The sequence below is a fragment of the Brachyhypopomus gauderio genome, chromosome 5 (assembly GCF_052324685.1).
Source record: "Brachyhypopomus gauderio isolate BG-103 chromosome 5, BGAUD_0.2, whole genome shotgun sequence".
NCBI classification, from domain to species: domain Eukaryota; kingdom Metazoa; phylum Chordata; class Actinopteri; order Gymnotiformes; family Hypopomidae; genus Brachyhypopomus; species Brachyhypopomus gauderio.
Window position 1 is genome coordinate 11,982,868 of NC_135215.1, and position 26,892 is coordinate 12,009,759.

Here is a 26,892-nt window from a genome sequence, read left to right on the forward strand (position 1 = left end):
GGGGGGCCTGTCGGAGTACAGCTATGAGGAGGTGGAGCCCCGCCCGGGCTGGGCCGAGGAGGCCATTAACTGGCAGAGGACATTTTCAGTCAACAGCATGGACTTCGAGACGCTGCGCTCCGACTGGAACGACCTGCGGTGCAACGTGTCGGGTAACCTGCAGCTGCCCGAGAGCGAGGTGGTGGACGTGCTGGCACAGTACATGGAGAAACTTAATGAGCGCAACGGGGGGTGAGGGGAGTGTGTGTGTGTGTGTGTGTGTGTGTGTGTGTGTGTGTGTGTGTGTGTGTGTGTGTGTGTGTGTGTGTGTGTGTGTGTGTGTGTGTGTGTGTGTGTGTGTGTGTGTGTGTGCTTGTGTGTTTCTGGGGTGCGATTGTGTTTGTTTTTCTATCTGTTTTGTGGACAGGCGTGTGATATGTCCTAGATGCTATGGTAATGATAATACTGTGAAATAAATCCATGTATATACTGCGTATGAATCAGAGATCAGAAAGCAGCTTTGTTTACCCAGATTCATACTGAGTGAGCAAACACAAATGATGCCAGGGCCCACTCATTAATCAGACCGTGGCACTCAGTCCTTTCCTATACTTCCTCTCTCTGTTCTTTCCTTCTCTCAATTTTTCTCTCTCTCTCTCTCATTCCCCTCTACAGTATCTTCACTCTCTTGCGCATCATAAACGTGGAGAAGAGGCGGGACTCGGCGCGGGGGAACCGCTACCTGGTGGAGCTGGAGCTGGTGGAGCGTGGGCGTAGCGTGGTGCGCCTGTCCGAGTACATTTACCTCCTGCAGCACCGCGGCCGGCCGGAGGACAGCATGGAGGCCAGCGACGGGTCCCCCGCCTCGCCCGCCCCGCCCGCCCCCGCCAGCCCCACCCCCGCTGCCTCGCCCTCGCCCCAGGCCCCGCCCGCCAGGCCCGGCTCCACCCCGCAGGCCGGCTCCGCCTACGCCAAGCCGCTCCTCTGCCAGCCGGTCTTGCTGCAGTGGAGGAGGGACGTCATGGTGCACTTTGTGGTGCCCGGTGAGTTCTGGCAGTGCAGCTCATACGAGCCCAGAACACTGTATCACTGTGATAGTGCTGCAACACCACAATCAGTGCAAGCGTATTAATATATCGTATGTCCTTACATTACTCAGTAGATCAGTACTGACCTAGGATCAGCTTTTGCGTTCTGAAGGGAGTGATGTGAATTTACTCCGTGATGTTCTGTATTTAGTCTAGTTCAGCATTAGCTGTGCATGCATGTACATACTGATGACTCCAGTGTGCAGAGCAGGCAGGATCACCCACTTCTGATGTGCTTTGTGTCCATCTGCTCCATGGCGTCCGTCATGCAAGTGTGTGTGGTCCTGATGTACCCGTCTCTCCACACAGTGAAGAACCAGGCACGCTGGGTCCAGCAGTTCATCGTTGACATGGAGCTCCTCCACCGCGAAACCAGAGACGAGAACTTCAACATCATCATTGTGGACTTCCAGAGTGATGACATGGACATAGAGCAGGCTCTGAGAGAGAGCTCTGTGCCCAGGTACAAACACGCACACCGCACACACACACACACACACACACACACACACACACACACACACACACACACACACACACACACACACACACACAGACATACACCTGACTAACCAGAAAGTTGACATGACTTGACATGATTTTTATTAAAGTTATATTATCCTCAGTTGCCCTTGCCATGTGGTTGTTGTGTAGGTATGACTATCTCAGGAGAGAAGGCAATTTTGAACGCTCTTCTGGGCTGCAGATTGGAGTGGATGCTATTGAGGTACGGAGAGCACTGCTGGGAAGCAGTCGGGAAAAGACACGTTAAACTTAGATGACCTGTGAAACTACACACTACTGTATCGTTAACACTGCTTGGATTGCTAGTTTTATGATTTTGGAAGTGACAACTGTTTATCTGTGTGTGTGTGTGTGTGTGTGTGTGTGTGTGTGTGTGTGTGTGTGTGTGTGTGTGTGTGTGTGTGTGTGTGTGTGTGTGTGTGTGTGAGACAGGACAGTCACAGCATTGTGTTCCTGTGTGACCTGCACATTCACTTCCCCCTGAACATTCTGGAGAGCGTCAGGAAGCACTGTGTGGAGGGCCGGCTCGCGTTCGCCCCCATCGTCATGCGGCTGGGCTGTGGGAGTTCCCCCCGGGAGCCAGATGGTAGGACACACACACACACACACACACACACACACACACACACACACACACACACACACACACACACACACACACACACACACACACACAGACCAATCAAGCTGGGGTGATAAGATCTGCTTTTGAAAAAATCATTTGACGTTTCACGCCAACACAAACATAATTACAAACGAGACTAGTCCACCTAACTCCAGACCGGCTCACACAGAGGCCATATCAATAGATTAACAGATTATTAAAATGGCCCTAAATAATGGAAAGAATGGTAATGATTTTTTATTATGATTATGGGCTCTGTCATCAATTCCCAGCATAATTTATTTCATTATTCCCAAAAAAATAATGAAATGAACTCCTGTGATTAAGCTTTGTGTTACACTCATGTTGACACTGACTTGAGATCAGCCCAGACGCCTGTATGTCTGCGCTCTCACACTCCTGTGTGCGGTGTGACCCGTGTGCAGACACTCGTGTGCATGATGCTGTGAGTGACACCACGTGTGGTCAGACCAGGCCAGACACATACCTGCCCACCTGACTGCACTGCTGCCTTGTCCACTGTCTGTCCAGGGTACTGGGAGGTGAACGGATTTGGCCTGTTTGGAATCTATAAGTCTGACTTTGACAAGATTGGCGGCATGAACACAGAGGAGTTTAAAGAGCGGTGGGGAGGAGAGGACTGGGAACTGCTTGACAGGTGAATAGTGGAGAAACTGAGAAGGGAAGAGTCTGGTTTTATTGTGTGGGTAAATTGTTAGCTAAGGCTTACATGATTAAACTGTCAAATGCTAATAACCTGTGCTGATTCTGCATGCTTGCCCTCATGACTTTTAATCTAATTCTTACATGACCTCTCCCCCTCCCTCTTTCTCCTCCCTCCCTCACTCTCTCTCCTCTCCCCCTCCCTCTCTCTTCTCCCTCCCTCACTCTCTCTCCTCTCCCCCTCCCTCTCCTCCCTTCATCACCCCCTCCCTCACTCTCTCTCCTCTCCCCCTCCCTCTTTCTCCTCCCTCCCTCACTCTCTCTCCTCTCCCCCTCCCTCTCCTCCCTTCATCACCCCCTCCCTCCCTCCCTCCCTCCCTCCCTCACTCTCTCTCCTCTCCCCCTCCCTCTCCTCTCTTCATCACCCCCTCCCTCCCTCACTCTCTCTCCTCTCCCCCTCCCTCTCCTCCCTTCATCACCCCCTCCCTCCCTCACTCTCTCTCCCCTCCCCTCCCCCTCCCTTTTCTCTCTTCATCCCCTCCCTCTCCCTCTCCTCCCTCCATCCCCCACCCTCTCCTCCCTCCCGCCCTCCCTCACTCTCTCTCCTCCCTCCATCCCCCTCCATCTCATTCTCTCCTCCCTCCATCCCCCCCCCTCTCTCTCTCCTCCCTCCCGCCCTCCCTCATTCTCTCCTCCCTCCCGCCCTCCCTCTCTCTCTCCTCCCTCCCGCCCTCCCTCACTCTCTCTCCTCCCTCCATCCCCCTCCATCTCATTCTCTCCTCCCTGCATCCCCCCCCCTCTCTCTCTCCTCCCTCCATCCCCCTCCCTCCCTCCCTCTCTCTCCTTCCAGAGTTTTACAGAACGGTTTGGAGGTGGAGAGGCTGAGGTTACGTAACTTCTTCCACTACTACCACTCCAAGAGGGGCATGTGGAACTCCCAGATAAAGAAGAACCCCAAGAGCTAGAGCGCGTCCCAGCGAGAGGGAGACGCACAGAACCGCGGCGGGAGGATTGGGCCATGTGGGCTGGCCCAGGTGCAACAGGACCCTGTTTCTCCCACACTTCCTGGAGGGAGGGAGTCAGTAATGGCTTGGCTGGCTTTGTATTCTTCAGCCTAATCCACAGGAAGAAACTTTTCTGTCCCCATTATCTGTGTGTGTGTGTGTGTGTGTGTGTGTGTGTGTGTGTGTGTGTGTGTGTGTGTGTGTGTAGGAGTGAGAGCACACATGCATTTATGTGTGTAGGAATGTGTGTGTCTCTGTCTGTGAAAGAAATGTTTTTTGATTGTTGGAAGATGATTTCTTTTTTTATGTAATAGAGGTAACCAAGCCTGGAGGTTTGTGTTTGAAGTGGGAGGTACAGGCAGGTCTGTAGAGAGTGCAGTCTGCCTGTTAGTAGAAGGACAGGGCGGTGCTGAAGGACATGGACGTTATAGAAAGACATGGACGTTATATACGTCTTTAAGTGTGCTGCTTAATGTGCACCTCGTAGTGATGTTTAAGATGAAGGTCACTGTGTAGAAGCTTAGCCGTGTGGGTATGTCAGTGCTTATGTATGTCCTTTAAGAGGTTTTATAATATTATTACAACACTGATTCCTGTTGAACTGCAGGCAAATATTTATGTATTTCCTGACTCATTTAAATGTCCTAATATTTGCTACGTCCAGCAGAGGGCGACACTGAATATTGATGCACTAGTGTTGAAGGTGGCAAACTTGCTTTCTTTCCCTTGTAGACACTGAACAGCCTGCTGGCTGGTCATTATAGATGTTGCTGGCAGTTTAACCATTAACCCTCATGCTCACATCTGAACCTAAGAGAACCTTCAGAGGAACACATCTCTTCTGTTCCGTTGGTCTTTTAGTGCTTTTGATTTTTGTTTGAGATGTCAGGCTACTTATGATGATCAGATGGTGTTCTGAGATCTTCTCTGATACACATGCTGACGACTTCCAGGGGAGGACAAAGTCTTCTCAAGCTATTTTTTTTTTACCCGAGCATAGTGCATTCATCTGACCCAGAGTACTGACGTAGGATCAGCTTTGACCTTTTATGTCCTAATAAATAAAGTTATATATATATATATATATATATATATATATATATATATATATATATATATATATATATATATATATATATAGAACGGAAGCTGATGCAAGATCAGTACTATGAGCCACTTTATAGGCTACATGATGTGCCAAGTTCTGGGTTTAATCTTGCCTGAGACTCTGTCCTTCATTGTAGTATCCACCTATAGAGACTTTGCATTTGGACAATATTACTGTCCTCATGTGTGCCTTTATTTAAGGTGTTTTCTGAGCTGTCTGTCACAAGCTGGATTTACATGTGTCAAGTCGTTTTTCAGTGAAAGCCTCCAGAAAGCCTCATGCTGTACTCCTCAGACGCAGGAGAGAGAGCTACCTGGGGATTCATGGGGAAATAGAGGCACCACTGGAGTTATCTGGTATCTGTATGCAGTAACTTCAGAGATTCATGGCCTGAAACTTACAAGGACATCAATGTTTCCAAGGAGATCAGTGTTTTTACCCTAGTGGTTCAGGGACTATGGGCGTGCGGAACTGAGCAACACGTTCTGTGGACTCTTCCTCGCAGTACAAAGACAGATGAGCTGAGTTCTGTTCACACACCTGTGTGTGAGTAACGCCGCCTCACCCACTGCTGTCAGCCCCACGTTTGAGGGTTTCTCTCATTCTTCTGCGCCCTTTGACCCTGGCCCTACCATGGCAGTACATGAATCTAGTGCCCCTGCACACTGTTTCAGGAAGAAGGGGGGATGGCTGACTAAACAGGGATCTACATTCCAAAGTAATTTCTGTGAAATTGCTGTGTAGAAAAATTATGAATGTATTGTATTATTTTTATTTTCAACTTTTTGGTTATTTTTTGAGAAATAAAGTTTTATGCTGAACTATATCATATTGATATAACAATTGTGCGATTTATTTGATGTCTAAACTGTGCTTGAAGATTTAAGCCTTACAATTTTACTATAAAGTGTAAGTCAGAATGGTGCTGTTCTAGAAGTATCCATTAGAGGGAGATGACACGGTGTGTAGCAAAGTCTGTAAGTAACTGAAGTGTCTGTTTCTCTTCACCTAGCAGGAAAGGTTTATGAAGGGTTTATGAAGACAGACCTTGTGGTCATATCTTAGTAACTACTCATTAGATTGTAATTTCAATTACTTTACAGTTTATGATTCAGTTATGCATCATGGTTTAATGTGGCAATTCATGTGAAACTACCTTCATCTCATGAGAGAGGGCTAAATACCTGCTTATCCAAGGAGCATGATTTCGGCTGGGGTTCATATTTATTCATAGCATTGGTCCTTTGACGAATAACTGTTCCGAAATGTTTTTAATGTAAGTGGTAAGTGTTCTTGAAAGTAATCTCAATGATACAAAAAGGTTTTTAAATGTTCTCTAAAAAGTATGTCTTCTAAACTCTCCTGAAATACCTGCTCATGGAATGATCCCAAGACGTTTCTTTAGACTATTACACACTGTGCACTCCTAAAGGGGATGCGCCCCAGACGCTGACTGAGGATGTGTTGTCTGCCGTTATTAGTCAGAAACAAATGTCCCCCTGATATCACCTCCGAAGCGCTTCTCTGCTCCTCGGGGGAGTCATACACCACAGTTCATTTCTCCTTCGGTGTGCTGGTGCGTAATGCAGCTCACCAAAAACACATTATGTAAGGGCTGGATTGCGCTTCTGAGTCCCACCCGTGTTCTCTCTCGGTCTCGTATTGAAGTACAGTGCTAGTTAGGACATGTCCTTTCGACTGGTGTGTTTCTGTTTGCTGTTTGCCAGGCTGTGTGAAAGAGTGTTTGTCAGTTTAGACCGTCTATAATACAGTTTTTAGACCATTTATAAATAAAAGAATGCATCCCCAAACAAAAAAGTAAACAATCAAAAGCGTACTGTGGGCAAAATCGTGGATTTTTTTGCTTTGTTTACACCAGACTTTAGTTTTCGTATCTTACATCATGCTTGAAAAAATATTCTTCATCGTAGTGCTCACCTTTGTAACGAGACTGGTATGTACTGGTGTCTATTCTAATTAAAATAGGCCTAATCAATGTTAATGGGAGGAAAATAAACTCATGGACTACATACACAGTGTTTTACCCGATTACATTCAACTAAACAGTCGCGACTCTGTAAGTTCTAGTGAAAGTCTGGTCGGCTCCCTAGTGACGTAGCCGGGTTGGTGTCTTCTCCTCCTCCTTCTCCTTCACTTCACTTCAGTGTGGGGTTTTGTGATGAGAGGAGCCGTGCCATGTGTGATGAAAAACATCGTCCATTTCAGGATATTTCCTAAACTTTGTGTTAGAATTTTGGATCTAACCTAATCGATTAATGGATAGCAGAACTGGCCCTAGTCCAATTTGTATCGACTTCCAAGCGTGTTGTGGTCCGCAGGAGAGTCGGAACCCCGGGACTCTACCTCTCCACCAGAAGGTGAGCTGTTGTCCACGAGCTTCAAATGTTAAATATTGTATGTCTTAGATAAAAAGGTGAGACGGTTACCACAGTATTTTTGCGTTAGTGTGATTCCACGCTACTTCAAAGCGTTTCGTGAATGTCGGGGAAGAAGAGAAACCAGTAAAACCAGTTTGGCCGAAGAGTTTCGCTGCGGATCTCAAGATTCTGCTGCAGACAGCGCGATCCAGCAATGGCAGGAGGGAGCAACTCAAATATGAAAACTTTAGAGGACTTGACTCTGGACTCCGGCTACGGGGCAGGAGACTCCTGTAAATCCCTCAGCCTCTCCTCCTCCAAGTCCAACTCCCAGGCGTTCATGAACACCCCACACCGGGGTAACTGGTGGTACTACTCCGGATCAATGAACAGCCGAAACAACAGCTGGGATACTGTCAACACGGTGCTTCCAGAAGATCCCGAGGACATTTTCTCCAAGTGTCCACGTTTGCCTGAGCTGGAAGAGTTCCCGTGGACAGAGGAGGACGTGGGGAGGATCCTGCGCAAGGTGGCAGGTAAAGGCACCCGGTTCTCCGCGGACGCGGCCCGGAGGATGTCCACCCTGATGCGCAGGGCCCTCATTCGGATTTGCAGGGAAGCGCAGCGGCTGAGCGTGATGCACTGCCGCTGTACCCGCTTCGAAGTCCAGAGCGCAATCCGACTGGTGCTCAGCTGGGCGCTCGCCGATCACTGCGTTTTGGCAACAGTGAAGGCCATATCCATGTATAACATGAGCGCCGGAGAGTTGCTGCGCAAGGGCAAGTCAGGGCGGTGTGGACTAAGTTTGTCGGTGGGTCGCTTCTTTCGCTGGATGGTGGACACTCGCATCTCGGTGCGCATCCACGAGTTCGCGGCCATCTGCCTCACGGCCTGTATGGAGGCTCTGGTGGAGGAGGTGGGTGTGCGAGTCCTGCTGGCGGAGCGACAGCAAGGCGCAGACGGCGGCTCCTGTGGTGCCCCGCTAACAGCCGAAACCCTAGAGGGAGTCGTGAACAACGACGCTGAACTTTGGGGAGTCCTGCAACCTTACGAACATCTCATATGTGGGAAGAACGCCAACGGTACGTGATATTCATCTCTATATAAATCGTTACATTTAATGTGCTTTCAGAATAAATAGCCAGTTTACTGTTGTAATAGTTAATAATATATAATAATAGTTAAGTTGCCACATTTTTGTCAGTTTTCACCCCATTTGTTCTCAACATTTACCCATCTGTGCAGTCAGAACACACACTAGTGATTACTAGGGGGCTGTGGTGCACAGGTGCCCAGAGCGGTGGGCAGCCCTAGCCCAGTGCCCAGGCATCAGTTGGGGTTAGGTGAACCCACATCCTTCTGGTCACAAGTCTGGTTCCCTAACCACCAGACCATGACTGCTCCCCCACCAAATGTTTATAAACACACCAGCAAACACAACCTTTTAAAACAGTGTTGTTTGCATGGGTATGTGAAATATTTGAGCAGCTTTTAGTCAGTGCAAACGAGCATTCCAAGACTCTGGTACGGTCTAACCAGAGAAGGATGTCGCGTGCAGCACAGGTTGTTTAGCTCTCTCCCTGTGATCTGGTGACAGGGTCTCTCTGTGCCCACTGCTGTGCCCGCTGCTGTGCCCGCTGCCAGCCTGCTTCTCTTCCCATATCCCTTGCACTGACCGGGTGCCAGTGTGTTCTGTAATTAGCATGTGTCTGTGGCTTACCACCATCAGTGCTGGCTCTCAGTGTGGATGTTCACGGGCTTACAATAGCGCTCTGTTTCCATTTCGGGCTGCGAAAGCTTCGCTTTCTGCCCAGAGAAAGAAAACAAACAGTACGGATCTTTTGGTGTTGGCGGTATATGCCCGTGTGGGCGTGTGTTTGACAGATCTATACACCAGTTATATAGGTAGCCACTGTGTCTCCCTCTGAGTTGCTTTTTTCGAGTTTTGCTTACAGATGGATTCTAAAATAAACTGGCACGATGTGAATGCAGAAACACAAGTTTAAAGACTTTGTGAGCATGTGCGGGATGTGTGGTGTGCAGTTGCTGTGTCTGTTAGTTGAAAGAAAGTAGATTTGTAAGCCCCGCCAAATGAACCCTCAGCCAGAGCAGACCAGCATAGGAATAGTCTATTCAGGTCAGGGATCAATGTGCTTTTAGCTTTGCTGGCCCAATAAAGTGCAATACACACACACCCACACACACACCCACACACACACACACACACACACACACACACACACACACACACACACACACACACACACACACACACACACACACACACACACACACCCTCTTCCCATTTGATCTATGGACATTGAGTTCACCCCTCTTGCTCCACAAAGTGCAAATAAAATTTGAAGGAAGTAGCATTAAGATAAATCATTGATGCCGTCAAAGTCAGTCTAACTTCAGAAGAATTCTCATGAGCTTATTCATGATCACACTGACCTCAGGCATACTTGTCACACAAATCACACATGAGCTGGCACAGCCAGCACAGGTTTGGGAGCTTCTGTGAGGTGCCCTGTAATGAACCGGGCCGTTTCCATGTTGTGTAATACATCTCATGGATCGGTCCAAGAGTGACAGAACGTGCACTCTCTGATCAGAACCCTCTTTTTCTTCTGGTTATAAAAGCGTCTCTCTTATACATCAAATTGTACATCTGGAAGTGTTTAAGTGTTTAAGACAGAACTAGCGTCTCTCACTCCAGTCATGGTGCCCCCCCCTCCCCCTATACAGCTCTGCCTCTTTTCTGTTTACTTAAGACTTTCTTTTCCTGTAGCGCTCTGCTGAACACATGGCTTTAACAAGGGCTGTTGCGTACTGCCTTGTACCGTTTAAATAGTGAACAGATAAGGGGAATCTCTCTCTCTCTCTCTCTCTATCTATCTATCTATCTCTAGCTCACTCACTTACTCCAGAATAATTGCTATTGATATTCATGTTTCATCTGAGTAAGCAGAATTAATCTATTGATCTCTGGAAATAGAGGATGCTACTGAATTATTGACACGTGTTGAGTGGTGTATGCCTGGTGCCCATCGCCCTGAGCTCAACGTGTGTGCGTGCTTAAATCACAGCCCAGAGCTGGCTTGGCCTGGCTCACGGAAAAACCCAGACCCTAAAATACCACTTCCATTCCCAGATTATTATTGAATACGGCTATGCGAAAAAGAAGCTCTGTGCACTTGTGTCTTGGACAGGGGGTGGGATTTTGTTTTTTCTAGAGCCATGGCTGTGAGACGACAGGGAGAACAGCAGCTGTCACACTCAGCTGTGCGGTGTGTGTGTGTTTCCTGTCCAAGCCCATGGGCTGCTGGGTAAGCAGCGTGGGCTACTAATGGCCGCCAAGCTACAGCAAAGCTTCAGCAAGTGGGCTGTTGATTAGATTATAATCTAATGACTTCAGCATCTGGATTGCACTTTCTTGCACTATGACTTACATACAAGGTCTCAGTGCCATCATGAGTTCTCCATTTGATAACAGTATGTTTCATTTACTACCATATTTGCAGAATGATGTGGGTGAATGCATGGAGCCGCATTCATCTGTGTCCAGCCTGAGCATTTGCACAAAACCGCTAAACGACTAAAGAAAACCAGCAAAAGTTTGGACTTTTGCCAACTTTTAATAATAAGGTTAGCTAATGCCAACAAGTCAACTGAAGCTAATTAAAGTTACTTTCTCTGTCATTAAAACATGTTTACAGACATTTTCATTTGGTTCATTAAGTCTACTTTAATTCTAAGAATAGAATATTCTTAAGCAATATTAGCAGTAGAATAAGCATATGATTCAAACATAATGGAACTTAGTCAATTCAGAACCCTGTTAATTGAACCAAACATATCAGGTCCGTGCCAATACTCAGCCGCATTTCTGAGTCTTCGTATGCAGCGGCACACGAGCTGTGGCAGGTCAAAACGTCTGGAGCTGGGCTGCACTACGTCCATGGGCTTGGCCCTAATGCCACCTCTCTGGTCCAGCCACTTCAGCTTTATTCATATCCCAGAACTCTGCCTGTCACCATGACAACCCAGACCCCAGACAGGAAATCAAAGCCAGGATGGGAAGATGGCCAACAATGACACACGCGAGTTTAAAGTCGAGGCAAACTTTAGTGTTAGGAGAAAAGGGCATCTGTCTTCTCGTTTTTTTCCTTCTACCACAGAGAGCAAGGGAATGAGGAAAAGAGGATGATGGAGGAATAACTGCACCTCTCTTTGCATAGTTTTTGCCTCCCGGCTCATGTTTCCTGTTTCTTTGTGTGATCAGAGGCATTCAGTCAAAAGACAGAGGCTCCACCATCACCTCTCTTCCCTTTACACACACACACACACACACACACACACACACACACACACACACACACACACACACACACACACACACACACACACACACACATATATACATATATATACATATATATATATTTATATATACTTTGGTTGGCTAGCTAGATTATATAGTGATTAGTTCTGGCTAATCCTGGCTGGGTTTTTGAAATTGTGTGACTTGTCTTAAAATGCCATATTGGCATATTCAGCTCATTACACAAAAGGCTCTTTTATTTAATTGGTTGGTACTCCTTTTTGTTCTTCACCCAAGGTTGATTTGCTTTGGATTAGTGGAATAATCTTTAATTAGCGAAACAAAGAGTTACAGATTGGCTTAACCGCTCAGAGTGACATCATCGGATGTGTAGAGTACCGATGATCATAAACACATATGCATATGCATATGTTGAGTCTGAGCCAGGGACATTGTTTTTGCCAGATCCATATCGTGAAATATCCAAGAATAGAAAATACATTCATGAGCCATAATTTGAGGATGTACAGGAACGACGTTTCATATCTCCGACTTCTGTTTTTTGTTAGACAGTGTAACATAACTGAACTAAGTGCGGCCCGGCAGAACTTGTGTTGAAACATCCTCACACATCAGATTACGACAGAAGTGCTGTAATATTTAATCTCTTGAAATGAGGAGTTCTTGCACAAAACACAAGTTGATTGTCTAGCTAGCAAATTACACCGAGATAGTCTCTGTGCAATTGCCTCTAGCTGATCTTTCTTATGAAACTTGCCAGCTTTTCTTGGAGATGGTGGAACTGAGTTCCTCTGTCTCTGAGTCTAAATAGCCTGTATCCTGTTTAAAATAAAATCTTTGTCGGTTACACTGATTCCTAAACCCATCATACACTGGAAAGTTGAATTAATCTGATTCACGAAATAGCAAAAAAAAAAAACACAGACTAAATGTTTACTGTTAATAGCATCCAAACCCACAAATGCATGAGGCCTTCAGCCCATATGTTGTGAATGTCTGACTGATGCACTGGCTTTTAAAAGCACTAATCAAATCCAGAGGTCCATTCGTCCAAATGACTTCTGCAGCAATTTGCTTTTATGATGATATGCATCTTAAGGGCAAATGAATCTTAATGAAAGTTTAATGAAGACGTAAATACTTCAGCACACAGGCAGCAGAGGTTCGAATAGGAGACCAACTGTTTGTGTCTCTGAAATAACGTGACCTGAAAGTCATGCCATGTATTTATTGCTCACAGAAGGAATGCTGGTTGAGAGAGCAATATAGCTTGGAGACTCGTCCCAAACCACTGAAACTACAGCTCCCAAGACATGTTCAGCTTGTACAGAGGTGGAGATCTTGACGGCAAGCACTCAAGGATGTAGTACTCATTTGCAATGTGAATAGCTGAAACTGGAGAAGAGTTTGAGATTAATGAGTTCACAGATGCTCTCAACCAGACGGTTGGCTTATTAAACTGGGAGAGGTAGACATTTTTTTCCTTAACCTTTTTTAGTCTTGTAGGAATCCTTGAGCTTCATCTGTGGGGCAGAAATGCAGGCTGCTTTGCCGTGAGGAAGTGCCTCTGAGAAATGCAAGAGTTCGGGCCATTTTTCCTTCCTCGGTGGAAAACCTGCCCAAGCAGAATGAACCAGCTCCAGACAGACCATTAAAACAGACATTTAACAAAGCAATTTATTGTCGAAATCTCACACTTTAGTAGGAATTTCCCTTACATAGAAAGCCCCTGGCAAGACGCAGAAGTGGTGGGAAGTGCATTGCTTGGCTATGTGTGGTGAGTGTTGTAAGGGTGGTGGTGTTGATCATGTAGACTGCACCTACCTGAACATAAAGCATAACCCACTGTCTAAGTGTGACTCACGTAACTTCTGCTCTCTTCCACTCTTTTGTATTGTCTGACAGACATGCATTTTCCACATTCTCTCACTTTGATGTGAAAGTTTCAGTGATTGTATCTGACAGTTTAGCATGGGAAGAGTCAGGGCATGTTGTGTCTGGGCTATCAGTGAAGATCAGCTGGATGATCTAGAATGTTCTGTCCCGGTGGCCTGGAATGGTCAAGATAGCTGATCTATTCTGTGTGGAAAGGCCTCAACTATTAGGGAGACCTGAGGTTGAGTTCCATTAACCAGACCCCTTCCCTACTGAGAATCAGTTGTAAAGTCTGAAAATAGCTCTGGCCTACGGCTCACGGTCAACCTCTGACCCCTTACAACATGCAGTTGTTCCACAAGAAACTCACAAGAAAACCGAGTCATCTCTCCTCATTTAGACCTAACTGCCTCCTCCTAATGGTGCAGGATGTATTCCCAGCACCTGTCGGTGGGTGGGGGCGTGTGCACAGAATCGGGGGGTCCTGCTGTACAGATACGCAGGGCTGCAGCCAGCGGTTCTGGTGAGCAGCGCCGGTGGAACGCACACATGTGGCGAGGGTATGTGCTTCGTATAAACACGACCTGAACATGTACTGGAAGGGCTGAGACAAACGGAGCATTCACGCTTCGAGGAAACGAAGCTTATCTTAATCCAAGGCCTAATTAAACTTTCGCCTTTATGTGCATAGGACAATTGGAGCTTTTCTCTGCCCCTGTCCCCCGATGAAGTGAGCCTCGCTGTTTTAGTGCCCATGAGTGTTTTATGTGTGGATTGCTTTGTTCTCTGTCACCGGGCTCAGCCCCTCTTTGTCGCTCTGCTAATCGGCCAAGGGGTATCGGGGTAGGAGGGGCGTGAGCAGACAATTCCTCCCTCAGTGAGGAGAACAGGCCGCCCTTGTGGACAGCTCCGTTTGAGAGGCATCACATCTGGCCTGCCCCCCGGCGTGTTAATAGGGGACATCTGCAAGTTCAGACAGAGACAAAGCAAGTGCAGTGATCTCTCTCTATTGACTCTGCATCATTAGAAGTAAACTAAAGCTTCTAGTTGGCGGAGTGAAGGGCTCCACCCTTTGGCTGGCTGCGGGTGCTACTGGAGTTGCGTTGGGTGGTGCCTGAGCAGAGAGAGAGAGAGAGAGAGAGAGAGAGAGAGAGAGAGAGAGAGAGAGAGAGAGAGAGAGAGAGAGAGAGAGAGAGAGAGAGAGAGAGCGCAGGAGAAGAACAGACAGAATTCCAGACTGAAAAGATTCAAAAGAGACAGTATTAGTGTTCTGTAGTCTACGGTTGAGTCTCTGTTGCAAATAATTTTTTTTATATAACATTTTTTATTGTTTGTTTTTGCACTTTGTTACTCTAAAGTAAAGTTTAAGTTAATTAAAAAAGTCCCTGTGACAAAACACTGATTTATTACAGCTCATTTTCTCCCCTCACTATTGTACTTAACATTTAGCAACAAGTCACCTCTTTGTTCATTACCTTTTATGGGCTGTGTTAATGGGAAAGCACTCTGGCATTAGAGTGTTTAACAGGTACACTTCAGAGGAATGGTTTCAGCTGGTGTGTAATGGTTCTCAAATGCCTTCAGCACAAATGCGTCACATTGTAAATAACACTTAGCTTGGCGTGACTGTATCAGTGCCGTATAGTCACATGCAACTCTGGAAAGCTACTGAGAAGCAAAAGAGGGTATCGAATATGACACATGACTGACATAGCACAGCATTTCTGTCATAAAGTAAGTAGTGAAGGCTGACCTTCTTGGAAACACAAAGTGGCATCTCTATCCATACCATGGAAACTTTTGCATTAGCCTTGGTGTCCTGACCCCTGCTTGGATCCGTATCATAACTCTTCCTGCTGCTGCAGGTGCTCTTTATGTTATTTTCTGTCCACACCATCATGATTTCAGTGCTCAGCGATGTGCATTAGGCCTGTCTCCCACACGGGCCGTGGTTGGGTCTGACCACGTCCCTCTGCACAGAGCGCTCCTCGTTCCCGCCTCAGCTCTGTGGAACGGCGCCATGGTGCCAAGCCTCAGCCGCTATCCCGCACACGAGTCTTGAAATGCCATCAGCTCGGTGAAGAAGGCCATAACAGCTGGGAGTTAAAGGCCTGTACCCACACCCTCTCTTTTCCTCCCTCTCTTTCTTCCTTCTCTCTCTCTCTCTCTCTCTCTCTCTCTCTCTCTCTCTCTCTCGGGCTCAGTTGTGGTACTTTTCTTTTAGGGGTCTCCACTTTTTCTTCCTACAGGAACCCAGCTGAGGTTTGACTAGGTGTGGACTGTTTCCACTGCAGCAAATGCAGATGTCTCACAGTCCTAATGCGTGACATCATCGTGACATTTCAAGAAAATCTGCATGATGAGAACAGAGCAAGAAGGAGCCGTGAAGATTGTGCCGCGCGGGCGTGTCCCGGGGCGTTGCCATGTGTGGCTGCATGACGAAGCAAATCGCTCGGGTTCACAATCCTCAGCGGCGAGGCGCTCCCACCACACACGATGTGAGTCAGAGCAGCCCTTTCCCGGCCTCAGTCCAGGTTCCTCTCCTGGATGAAAATTCATATTCAAATGTTCCCCCAGCGAGCACACCGGATCTTCTGGCTGGTGGTCAATGGCATGAGCTTAAAGAGCTCATAATATTATGTTTAAACTCATGAGAAGATCGAGAGACGATCTCATGCAGGTGCTTTTCAGATGTGACGAAACAAACAAAAAAAGACTAGAGGGATAAATCTCCACTGTGGCAGTAAAGAGATGAAGTGTGTTGTTTTCCTCTAAGGTCCAACTTACCATCATCTGGATTAAATGCTAATGCAGATCATCATCATGTGCTTTCTGCTCCGGGGCTTCGGTGCCACAGATTGCCAGCTATCATGTGACTCAGTTGGCAGATAGTTGACAAGTCTGTCAGATTCACTTTCTCGTCCCAAAATGGCAGCAAGAGAAAACCAATTATCACCTTCCTACTTTCCAAATCCCCTCGGAGGAATGCAAGAGACACATGGGAGTGCTAAACGAGCTCATACTTCTGCAGTGCCTCATTATCACAATATCCTGCCAGTCCTGAAGTTAGGGACCGCGGATAAACTACAAGCAGCTTCCCTCATAGGAATGCGAGACAGAGTCTTTACATAAGTTCTAGAGTCATTACTGCAAAAAGAGCAGCTTCTGGAGCTCCCCGTCATCATGGTATGCTGCGATGTCTCAGCGGAGGCCTCCACGGTGTGTCCTTGTGAAGGCTGAGGGTGAACGAGGGGCAGACCAGGAACACAGCTAGATGTCCCCGTGAGATTCTTCCACTGTTTGGACGTCGGTAGCCACAAGGTTATTCTAGCGAATCTGTACAGAAGTCTTGTGTTGATTTAAGGACGGCTGTTCCGTTGCTAATGTGGGACTGTCTATTCCAGCTATGCACTTAGCACGATGACAGGCCTTAGGGAAAGAGGGGGAGTGAAGACTAATTTGACCCAGGGAACTAGCCATCACAAGCTCCCAGCGCATAGAGGCTGGTGGATGGATGTGCACCCTGACCTTGTTTTTTAGTCAGGAAATTGCCAACACCTTGATGGTGGGTTTTTTTTCCGTCACACATTGTAAAGCGGAAAGTTACTCAGCAGAGCTAAATATACTTAAACACCTGTAACTTTATAGACCCCTGTTGCATCCTTACGATCGCTTTAATTGTATTTGGACTTCTGACTTATTAAACGTGCAATGACATGTCAGCCAGTATTTATTTGTTCATTTACAGAATGTGACAGACAAAACCAAACCGAAAGTCCTTGCCTGTCGTATTACCCTCAACTGCTCAGAAAAAGCACCACAACGCATTCGTGTCTGGTCATGAAATGGCTGGTCTCACGTGGGTCTACTCCAGGCCTGGAGCTTTATGGGGAGAGCAGATGGAAGAGTGGTGGAGGAGTTGAAGGAGGAGCCGTCAGCAGGCCCTCCTCAATGCCTGGGCTTTATTCTCCTCCATCTGGCCTGCAGGTCTGAATGGTGTTCCTGTGGGTGGTCCCTGGGGCCCCGGGGCCCGTGGCTTCCTGTTGCCTACAGGCCTGCTGCTTGCTGTCCGATCCTGATGTACTGTACCTTAGGGGTGGAAGGGGCTGTCCTGCTGATGAATACATTAAAGCACAGACAGAGAGTGACACAGCGCCAGGTGTCCAGTGATCAATAACCCTGATGTCACTTGTGCTGGGCTCTAATCTGTCAGCGCCATCGAGCCAGTGTAGAGGAGGAGTGCTGGGAGCCTCTCAAGAGAGCACAGAGAGCTTTTCCGGTCTGGCATCGTGTCCTCAAAGGGGTGTGGCTGCACGCTGGTATTTGCACGAGCAGCTCTCTGTTTACACGAGCGTGTTTGTGTGTGCTGGGGGAGGGGTAGGAGGACGGGACTGATTTCACAGTACTGGCAGTCTGAAGATGTCACACCGCTAAAGAACTGCGGCACCTGTACTGATAGCAGCTGTTTGCCATAGGCAGAGGTGGGGGGAGGAGTGGAGTGATGCGATCGGTGGCACTGTTAGTGCAGTGAAGCTGTGGAATTCTGGGACAGGTGCCCCCTGGAGAAGGAGAGGTGTGAGCATTGAGTTATAGGCCTGGATGAACTGTCCAAGTGGCACCTTTTCCTTCTTAGAATTAGAATGCCAACAGAAGCTCCCCACACGCCTTACTGATCATGATTGACATGGTATCCGAGCAATGTTTGTCCTGGAAGACAGACGGCCCGCCAACGGGGGGGAGCGGTTGAAATTCAAGCAGGATGCCAGATTGGCTTTAGTCTTCAGGATAATCCGAATCCGCTTTACTGTCTCAGTATCCTAGAGCTCAGGTATAAAACAAGGTTTGGAAGCACTGATGACCATTGGCTGTGATCCAAAATAAATTACTGCACTGACAGAAAGGTGATTATTGATGAGGTTCCGCATATCCTCTCATTTCCAATGGAATGGTCATATTCAAATGACAGATATTTAAAACATTTTGCATTCAAATTTCATTAAGTGAACACAGTGTACAGATAAGAGGAACCAGTGTGCAAAACCTAGTGCTAAAGGAATTTGTCGGAAGAATAATGATGCTATCATCTGATTGGATGAAGAAGTGGGGGGTGTTGGCACAGAAGAGCATTGTTCCTCTAATCCCAAGGGGCTCTGCTTCCTGCTGATGACTGCAGTGGCGTAAGGGAGAGGGTGCGTCTCGCGAAGGTGTGAAGGTTAAAGGTCACAGAGCAGGGCTTCAGGAATCTTTCACATCTGTCCGCCTCTATCCCCTCAGGACTGGGAATTGTGATACACCCTCTCTCCGTGTGTTTGATGACCACTTTTTTACAGATTTTCTTCTTTCTTTCATGAAAAACAACCCCCAGATCATCTGCTAGCTTGTAGTTTTTGCTTGAAACGTTACAAAACAACTCCAGGGCCCCTTGATCAGATTAGCAGTTTATTCAAATTGTATTTACCTTTTCTGCCAACCAGGTGCACGCATATAAGATGCAGAGAGCTTATATGGAGAAAGAAAAGGCCTTTGCAATTACAGACCCAGGATAATTGGCCTGAGTATCACTGATTCTGCCAGGAGAGTGAGGTTTGGGCTGCTGCTATGAACCAGGTTTCTACACTGAAACGAAGGACAGCTCTGCCAACACTTGTACAGAGCCTGAAAGCTGTTCTGTAACTTCTGTTCCTTGATATCTGCATAAGCAACTATGGAAGCAACCGGTTTTGCCATTGACCTTATAACGGTCATGTTACCGTGATGAAACTTGCCCTACATTTGGATCAAAACAACATCTGGTCTGAGCACAGCCACCATACCATGTGTGAGACGTGAGACGTTCACGGCTGCGTGAGACGTCCATGGCTGTGTGAGACAGAGAAATCCAATCTGATCTACGTGTTTTGCTGGATAAAGCTGAAAGCTGCACGTGTGCTCCCCTCAGTGTGGCACCTAGCGGGCCTGTTTCCACATCTACCCGTGACCCTTACTTTGAGTGCTTTGTAATCCAGTGCCCATGGAGACTGATGTTCTGAGTTCAGCAAAGTGCAGGGAGCAGCACTGAAAACACAGAATGTCTCATTTAATTCTCTAAACTGCTCCTTAGATCTCTTCGATAAAACGGTCTCAGATTCCATGAGACGTTGCATCAGGAGCCAGCAAATAAATCCATTATCATGAAGGAATCTCACCAGGGCCCTTCAGCATGTCGGTCTAGTTTCTGAGAAGCCTTGTTCATACATGCGCGGCACCTCCTCAGAAACTTGACATGTGTTGCTACGTGTCTTGGGAGTATGCGTGTATGCTACCATTTCCACTCCCCCGAGCCCCGGTGCCCTTCTGTCCGAGGTGCCCTGTGTAAGCCACTTGAAGCCAGAGCCGAACAGCGGTCCGATTGTGCCGGCATTCTTCAAAATGGGTGAGTTCTTTTCCAGAGGTGACTGACTCATTCATGGATTTCCTGGCTGTTCAGTGACTTGACTTGACTATCATGTGCAGTAAAGCGTTGCTAGTGGACGTTTCCCTTAACTTCTGACCTGCGGTCGGTTTTGTGCTTTCATTTCTAATGGTGAAGACCAGGGAGCAGGGAGGGGACGCTGATCTTAGATTAGCACAAAAGGGCCCTTCTGTCCAGCGGGAGGAAAAAAGGGAGCAAATATTCCCATCGCACTGCCAATTTAAAGAGCCCATACAACACTCCCCACCATCATTTGAAATCAAACAGCATGTATAGCTTTAGGTTTTTTAAGAACAGTTCTTAGTAAGCTGAACAGAAGGGGTTTGTTTTTAAAGAGCTTGTAATTTTGTTTGAAAGGGGTGCATTAGCTCACTGACGCTGCTAATGGTGGGTGGCTTGAACCATCCCATGAAGGCCAAATCAAGACAGTGTGCCATATTCACTCCAGAAACTGAATTAACTAATCATTCTACGATGAGTCATAGGGCCTTTTCCTTGAGAATGTTCATTATTTGGTAAATTGGACACACTATTCTGGCAGTAAAAGCCGGCTAACGCGAGGGATGATTTGGTGGGTGTGTTTCTATTACTTTTGAGTAGGGGGTTAATCCATCAGAGTGAGTCTAAAACCTCAGCAATGGTGGGTACACATTAGCAAAGAGGCGCTCTGCGCTGAGCCTTCAGGCCTGCCCTTTCTCTGGTGCCATATATAAAACACGGAGGCCTCAGTAGTCTTGAGAAACCACCAGGCACTGGTTGGCCCGGGTTCATAAAGGAAGAATGTGCAGTTCTGTTCAGCTTAAAGTAATGTTTAGGATTTGTTCTGCCGAGCTGCTTGCTAGTAATGTAAGCTTTTTGAAGTCTGAGAGCTTTTGAATTCATGGCAGATCAAGAGGCTTGCAGCATGACTTAGTCCCAGAATAACCATCGAACTGAATTACCCCTGAGCTCATATTTCTGTTTTATTGAGATTACCCTCACTAAATCTTAAATGTGGTGTTTTATTGAGATTACCCTCACTATATCCTAAATATGGTGTTTTTTAGTGTTGTGGCTTGCACATATGGCTGCATGTATATATTGCATATATTGTATATAGTAATTAAACACATGTTAAGCAGTGGCCATGTTATAGATGTGCAGCGCCTAGCCGTATATGGCGTGTGTGACGTCCAGGGAGGTGTTGTGAGACACGGAGCAGAGGCTATGCCGCCATCACTCACATCCACACGGTGATTAATTAGTGTGTTGGACACTGGAGAAAAGAGCAGGGTCAGCCACTCCACTCCACAGTGATAAGAGGCACACCGCGCAGGCCAGACTAGATAAACACTCCGAGGGTATTTATACTCCCTGGTAATGGACCGCCGCCTCGTGGGCATTCCTGCTCGCCCATAAATGGGCCACTTGTCTCTGTCTGTGAGGTGAGGGGTGAAGAGGTGCTTTGGCCCATCTTTCCTGCACTCTTCCTTCGATCCCGCACGCCACGGGCCAGAGACCCTCGCTGTCCGCGCCTGCTGATTTATTAACAGCAGTCTCGGAAACAGGTGCTTCTAGATGCCGTCCGAGTCAGCTGCGTGGCCGCCCGTGATGGCTTGCATCCGGCGGCCGAACCCCACCCCGGGGGGAGCTGCGTGCGGCGTTGCAGGTCCGACCCTGACCTGCCATGTGCCGGTGCGTTTCCATCCTCCTCCACACGGACGCTTCCCAGATGCAGTTAGCGTGTGAGGGGGAAGTGGCTCTGGGCTGTTGGGCTTGTTGTAATGAATGAAGACCTTGTTTTCATGCACAGCCAGGTGGCTCTGTGGCAGTGTAAAAAGCCCACTCAGACATCAGAGCCCAGGGTCTCCTGGGGTCTCAAAGGAGCAAGACCTTGCACTTAACACACGCTGATACATATATGAACAACAGACACATGCTAGACCAAACACAGCCCTGTTGCTAGACCAATTAGGCGCGAGGAATGCTCTTTGCAGGGGCCCTGGTATCAGTGATTACTAGGAAAGCCAGCAAGGTGACTGAAAAGCCTTGAGCAAGCGTACCACAGTGCAAACAGTCTCTCGCGTTTGCTCCCCCCCGTGTTTCCGGGGAGAGGAGATTGTGGGAATAGCACACAGCAGGCCGGGAGTGGGCTCAGGGGAGAGCTCCCTATTACTGGATGTTCCTAAACATATTCACTGCAGCCCCCCCGCCTGCAGACTCACACGGTACACAGGGTGAGAATTACTGAGAACCAGGATTTTTTTTTTAGCATCACTGTCATCCTGTCAGACATCTCTGCTTCTAATATCAGTTTTAGTCACTTCAAACATCTCTAGGACCTACACAAAGACCAGGTTTAGAAAGCACTCAGTAGTTACAGAATCTGTTTGTCATCTCTTAACAATGAAACCATTGGGTTTTGGGGGAGGGTATGAGCAAGCACTAGGTTTGGAGCAGGGGTGTTTAGTCCATAGAGAATGCAAGCTGGTGGGTGTTTGTAAAGTAACAGAGGAAGCCATCTCCATTGTGGGGATCAGTGAATGTCAGTGTATACACTAATAGTGTTCTCCCTCCAAACACACACACACACACACACACACACACACACACACACACACACACACACACACACACACACACACACACACACACACAGACAGATGGAGGCCTCTGTGTACAAAAACAAACTAGTTTTTCTTCATGAAGGTCTTCAGAGTGGCATATCATAAAAGCAGATTATTAACCACAATGCCTTGCTCATGGCAAGACCAGCCACACCCCACAGTTTTGCAGATATCTGTTAGTGTATCCTTGGCCTGCATCCATGAAGCTGCTTTTTTGACTGTTTTTGAACAGTACTGAAATATCAGTAATGTAGTGAGTCTTTTCTGAGGTTGTGTTGAGCTTATATGAGAATAGGTTGTCCCATATAACAAGCCACAAGTCTGTCCACACCAATCTGCCTTTTGGTCCAAAATCTACTAACTGAATCTAACTGAATTAACTTAGCCGATGTGTTTTTAATTGACCCGGTGTGTTTCTAATTTGCTGTTACATACACTTCCACACCCTCATAACCAGATACATTTCTTACACCTTTTGTAAGTGACATAATTTCAAAACTCAGTTCCCACTGCAGTACAGTTGGAAGTGGGGACTTGTCCTGTCCTGACTGTGAATGCCACATTATATATACATGTAAATTATGTTGGCTTTTGAAGGCTTTTGTTTACTGTAAACCAATTTAGTTCTCTTTGCAGGAATTTATGACCGAGAGAGACGGATGCAGGCAGAGCCCTGATCTTCCCTGCCCTTTACTGCTCGTGTGTGTGTGTGTGTGCGTGTGTGTGTGTGTGTGTGTGTGTGTGTGTGTGTGTGTAGACTCTCTCCCCCCATGATCACACTATGTTGAAAGAGTAAGAGTGTGATCTGTGAAGACTGGAGCCACCGTCATATTGTGTGCGTAATCTGTGTTGATCACAATCGCAAGTCTACAAAGACCCTTTCTCCAGTTCATAGACTCTGTATTCGAGGTATTCCCAAACACTCGTCTGGGTCCATGGCACGGTGGAGACAGAACATGTATGAGAAAACATTGGAGAAGGATCTTCCCTCCTGATGGAAGGATGGGCTAGATCTGTGTCTTCCTAGTGGCACGCCACACATAAATCACGGACAGGGCTCCGATGATTGTTTAGTTTGGGCGTCTCGTTGAGGGTGGCTGGCCTCTTTCCTTTGGCTTGGCAGCACCCTTGGCCTTGAAGGCCAAAGCAAAGGTTTGTCATGGCGTGGAGCAGAGAAAGAGTGAACTGACCTCACAGTGGGGCGGTGCTGCCCTTGTGGGCTCAACCTGGATATTCACATGAAACACAGGCAGAGAGCCACTATTTTACAGGGCATGCTGGAGTAAACACAGGAATGACGCATAAACAGGCCAGAGTGTAAGAGAGATAGATAGAGAGGGAGAAATAGAGAGAGGGCCTGCAAATAGGACCACGCTGGGAAGTGTTGACAATATTTTTTAAAAGTGTCATAACCATGCCTAGACCTTAGTCATCATGAGCAAAGCTTTGTAGAGCCGTCCAAGAAACAAAAAGCTTTAAAAGCTCAGGCCGGTGTTATGAAACGGATGTCGTTCGACAGAGGGCTGGAGAATCCTGGCATGCAGATGAACTGGGTGGGGCAGCTGGGAAGAGCTACAGCCCAGTGTTTCCAGTCAGACGCCTGAGCAGATACTGGGGAAAGTCCCAGTCATGCGCTATGGGAATGGCTCTCTATAGCCACTCATGAGACCGAAGAAAGTCCCCATTAGTGTAAAAAGCCACATAAGAGCCGCGTGTTTCAACTGCTTGTGTTATACTGCAGCCTGTGATGTGTTTAATTAGTCTTTGGAGAAATAATATTAAGGAGGATGGATTTGATTCCCACCCACGAGCTGCCCACTTCTACAGCATCTCAGAGGCAGCCAGATTTCTTCAGCGGCAGCTGAGTCCAGACTTCCATCCATAGTCTTCCTCAATAAGGCCTTCGTGGAGCTGCTGGGCCTTGGCCACAGTTTGATCAGCGTTTCCAACATAGACAATTATGGATGGCAGTTTGCTGAAATTGCTGTACAGTTTTTTACTCAAGTTACCACAGTGTTGTGTTGAAATCTCGGAGTCTCCAGTCGGAATACCTCGAGTCTGAGGCCACGTATCCGTCATGTTGGTGTGAACGTAGCTGTCACCTCAGAGTGCAGTATCACTCAGGTTTATGGGATCTCCTTCTATCTGTGCAGGCAATAATAGATGAAAGGTGAAAGTGTCACATGGACCATAAACCACAGTTTGGATAACAGGAAAGAGAACTGCAGTGAAAACAAGTAGACAGATCTGTATTCTTCCACTGTCCCAATCAGACTCACCTTCTTTCCCCAATAATGTAAAACATGTGATGGTTGAGACTCGTCAAGACTAGAGATTTAGTGACCAAACTACAGTATGAACAGTGGATGAAACCAGTAACTAACCTTACTGTTACACCCTAGTGTTAATGTCACTGCACTAAGATGGGCAGACACTCAGGATACAGGACTACAGTAATACACATCACAAATGAATTAATGCAATCAGTGCCTAAAATTCCTCTCTCTCTCTCTCTCTCTCTCTCTCTCTCTCTCTCTCTCTCTCTCTCTCTCTCTCTCTCTCTCTCTCTCTCTCTCTCTCTCTCTCTGTCTCTCTCTGTCTCTCTCCGTAGGCGTCCTGTCCCTGCCGGCCCATTTCAGCCCGTACACAGAAGGCCAGCAGGCTGGGGTGGAGAGCAGGGAGGGGGCCTACGCCCAGTTGGAGCTGCGCACACTGGAACAGTCTCTCCTGGCCACCTGCGTGGGCAGCATCTCCGAACTGAGTGAGTTCCCATCTCCGTCATCTCCATAACCGCCGTGGGCCCCTGGAGGTCACGCGGGGTCAGTGTGGCTGACAGGACCAGGCCCTTCCTCCAGCACGTCCACTGAGCAGCACGAGCTCCTTCATGTTTCCCTCTTTGGGTCGTCCTGGGTGCGGGGAGTCGGAAGCAACCTTTTGGAAAAACACAAACTAATTACCATAGAATCAGCATGTTTGTCTGAATATTCTCCCCATCTAACACGGAAAGTCGTGTTTATTCATGTTTATTCATGTTTATTCGTGCCTGGGCCGAGACTCCATGTCCTCCTTGGCCCGGGCATCCACACACTGGCTGTTCCTGCAGGAGAGTGTGTATGGGAACGGTGATAATACCAGCGGTACAGACCTGTGTCTGCCTCAGATGGGGGAGGATGGAGAGGTGTTTGCTCTCTAAACAGCGTGCCGGCAGAGATAAAAGACAAAGCAGTGAGAGGTCCTAGAGCATGTCTGGATGACAGGGCCCAGCCCCCACGTGTCAGCCACGCTGGTCCAGGCAGAGCAGAACTTCACATGAGCTTCTCCTGCTTCCGCCTCACATGCTGCTATGTTACACACGTTAGTCCAATCTGAGGAGCAGTGCTGTTCCTTCACAGTGGCAGGAAGTCCTGCCAGTGGTGCCCAGCAGGGTATCAGGTGGAGGAAGTGATAGGGGGGGGGGTGGACGCGTCCCCTTATCAGTACTGTGGGAAGACGGGACCGCTGTCATCCTGCCACTGGACGACGGACCTCCACACGTCTGGCCCAGTGTGGGATGCAGGACTCGGGAGGTTTTCCTCAGTACATACTGACGGCTAAGCTTTTCCTGGGGTGCTTTTTTAGGCTCAGCCCCACTGTTCATGTCATTACATCCCGATGATTGTGTTTTAGCTTCATGCAAGGCTGTGTGGGTTTCAGTCGGGTTATACAGCTATATATTTACAGTGTAACTAATGATTTATATAGGACCTGATTCATACTGAGATTCTATGTGGTTGTCATTAAAGAAATGAAATGTGAGCTTGCCGTTTATTCACCATATAAGCGTTGTGAGTCAGACTTCAGGTGCTGTAGAGCTGTGGGGTTGCATCATACAGAGACAAGGCCAAGTCCTGCTTCAAGACACCTCTGGTTATGGTGAAGGTGTGTCAGTGAGGGCTGGGCACAGTGCCAAGGTGGCCTGTCCGATACCATACGTCCACTTCTGCTGCAGAGTCAAAGCAAACAATCTGGCCGGTTGGGAAATACACACGGGCAGGCAGAGGAAATAGAGAACTTTGTGATGGATAGACCTGTGGAAGGACTGGACACAGAATGGTTAGGCCATTTTCAAGTGAATTCAAACAAATGCCTCCTGTGAACAGTGCGAATGCTGTGTAGAGGGAACTCGTGTCATGTTGCCTGGACAGTAACACTTTTCCATACTTACTGTATAATCAGATTAGTGCCATAACTGGAACCAGTGTGCCT

The 26,892-nt window shown here is 47.5% G+C and overlaps 2 protein-coding genes across 3 annotated transcripts in view; both read left to right on the plus strand.

Moving 5' to 3' along the window:
• Positions 1-4,949, plus strand: part of b4galnt4a (beta-1,4-N-acetyl-galactosaminyl transferase 4a) — a 105,987-nt gene extending 101,038 nt beyond the window's left edge. The window contains 7 exon segments of the mRNA XM_077005711.1: positions 2-231; positions 655-1,022; positions 1,377-1,530; positions 1,722-1,794; positions 2,025-2,178; positions 2,749-2,875; positions 3,731-4,949. Of these exon segments, the coding sequence (XP_076861826.1) occupies positions 2-231; positions 655-1,022; positions 1,377-1,530; positions 1,722-1,794; positions 2,025-2,178; positions 2,749-2,875; positions 3,731-3,845 (1,221 nt within the window). The 3' untranslated portion in view covers positions 3,846-4,949.
• A 2,187-nt stretch (positions 4,950-7,136) lies between these two features.
• abtb2b (ankyrin repeat and BTB (POZ) domain containing 2b) overlaps positions 7,137-26,892 on the plus strand; it is a 32,147-nt gene continuing 12,391 nt past the window's right edge. The window contains exons 1-3 of one of the 2 annotated variants that reach the window (XM_077005713.1): positions 7,137-7,370; positions 7,459-8,452; positions 25,259-25,408. In XM_077005713.1, the coding sequence (XP_076861828.1) occupies positions 7,585-8,452; positions 25,259-25,408 (1,018 nt within the window). In that variant the 5' untranslated portion in view covers positions 7,137-7,370; positions 7,459-7,584. Of the gene's footprint in view, positions 8,453-25,258; positions 25,409-26,892 lie in introns of both variants that reach the window. The other variant, XM_077005712.1, reaches the window with a different exon arrangement.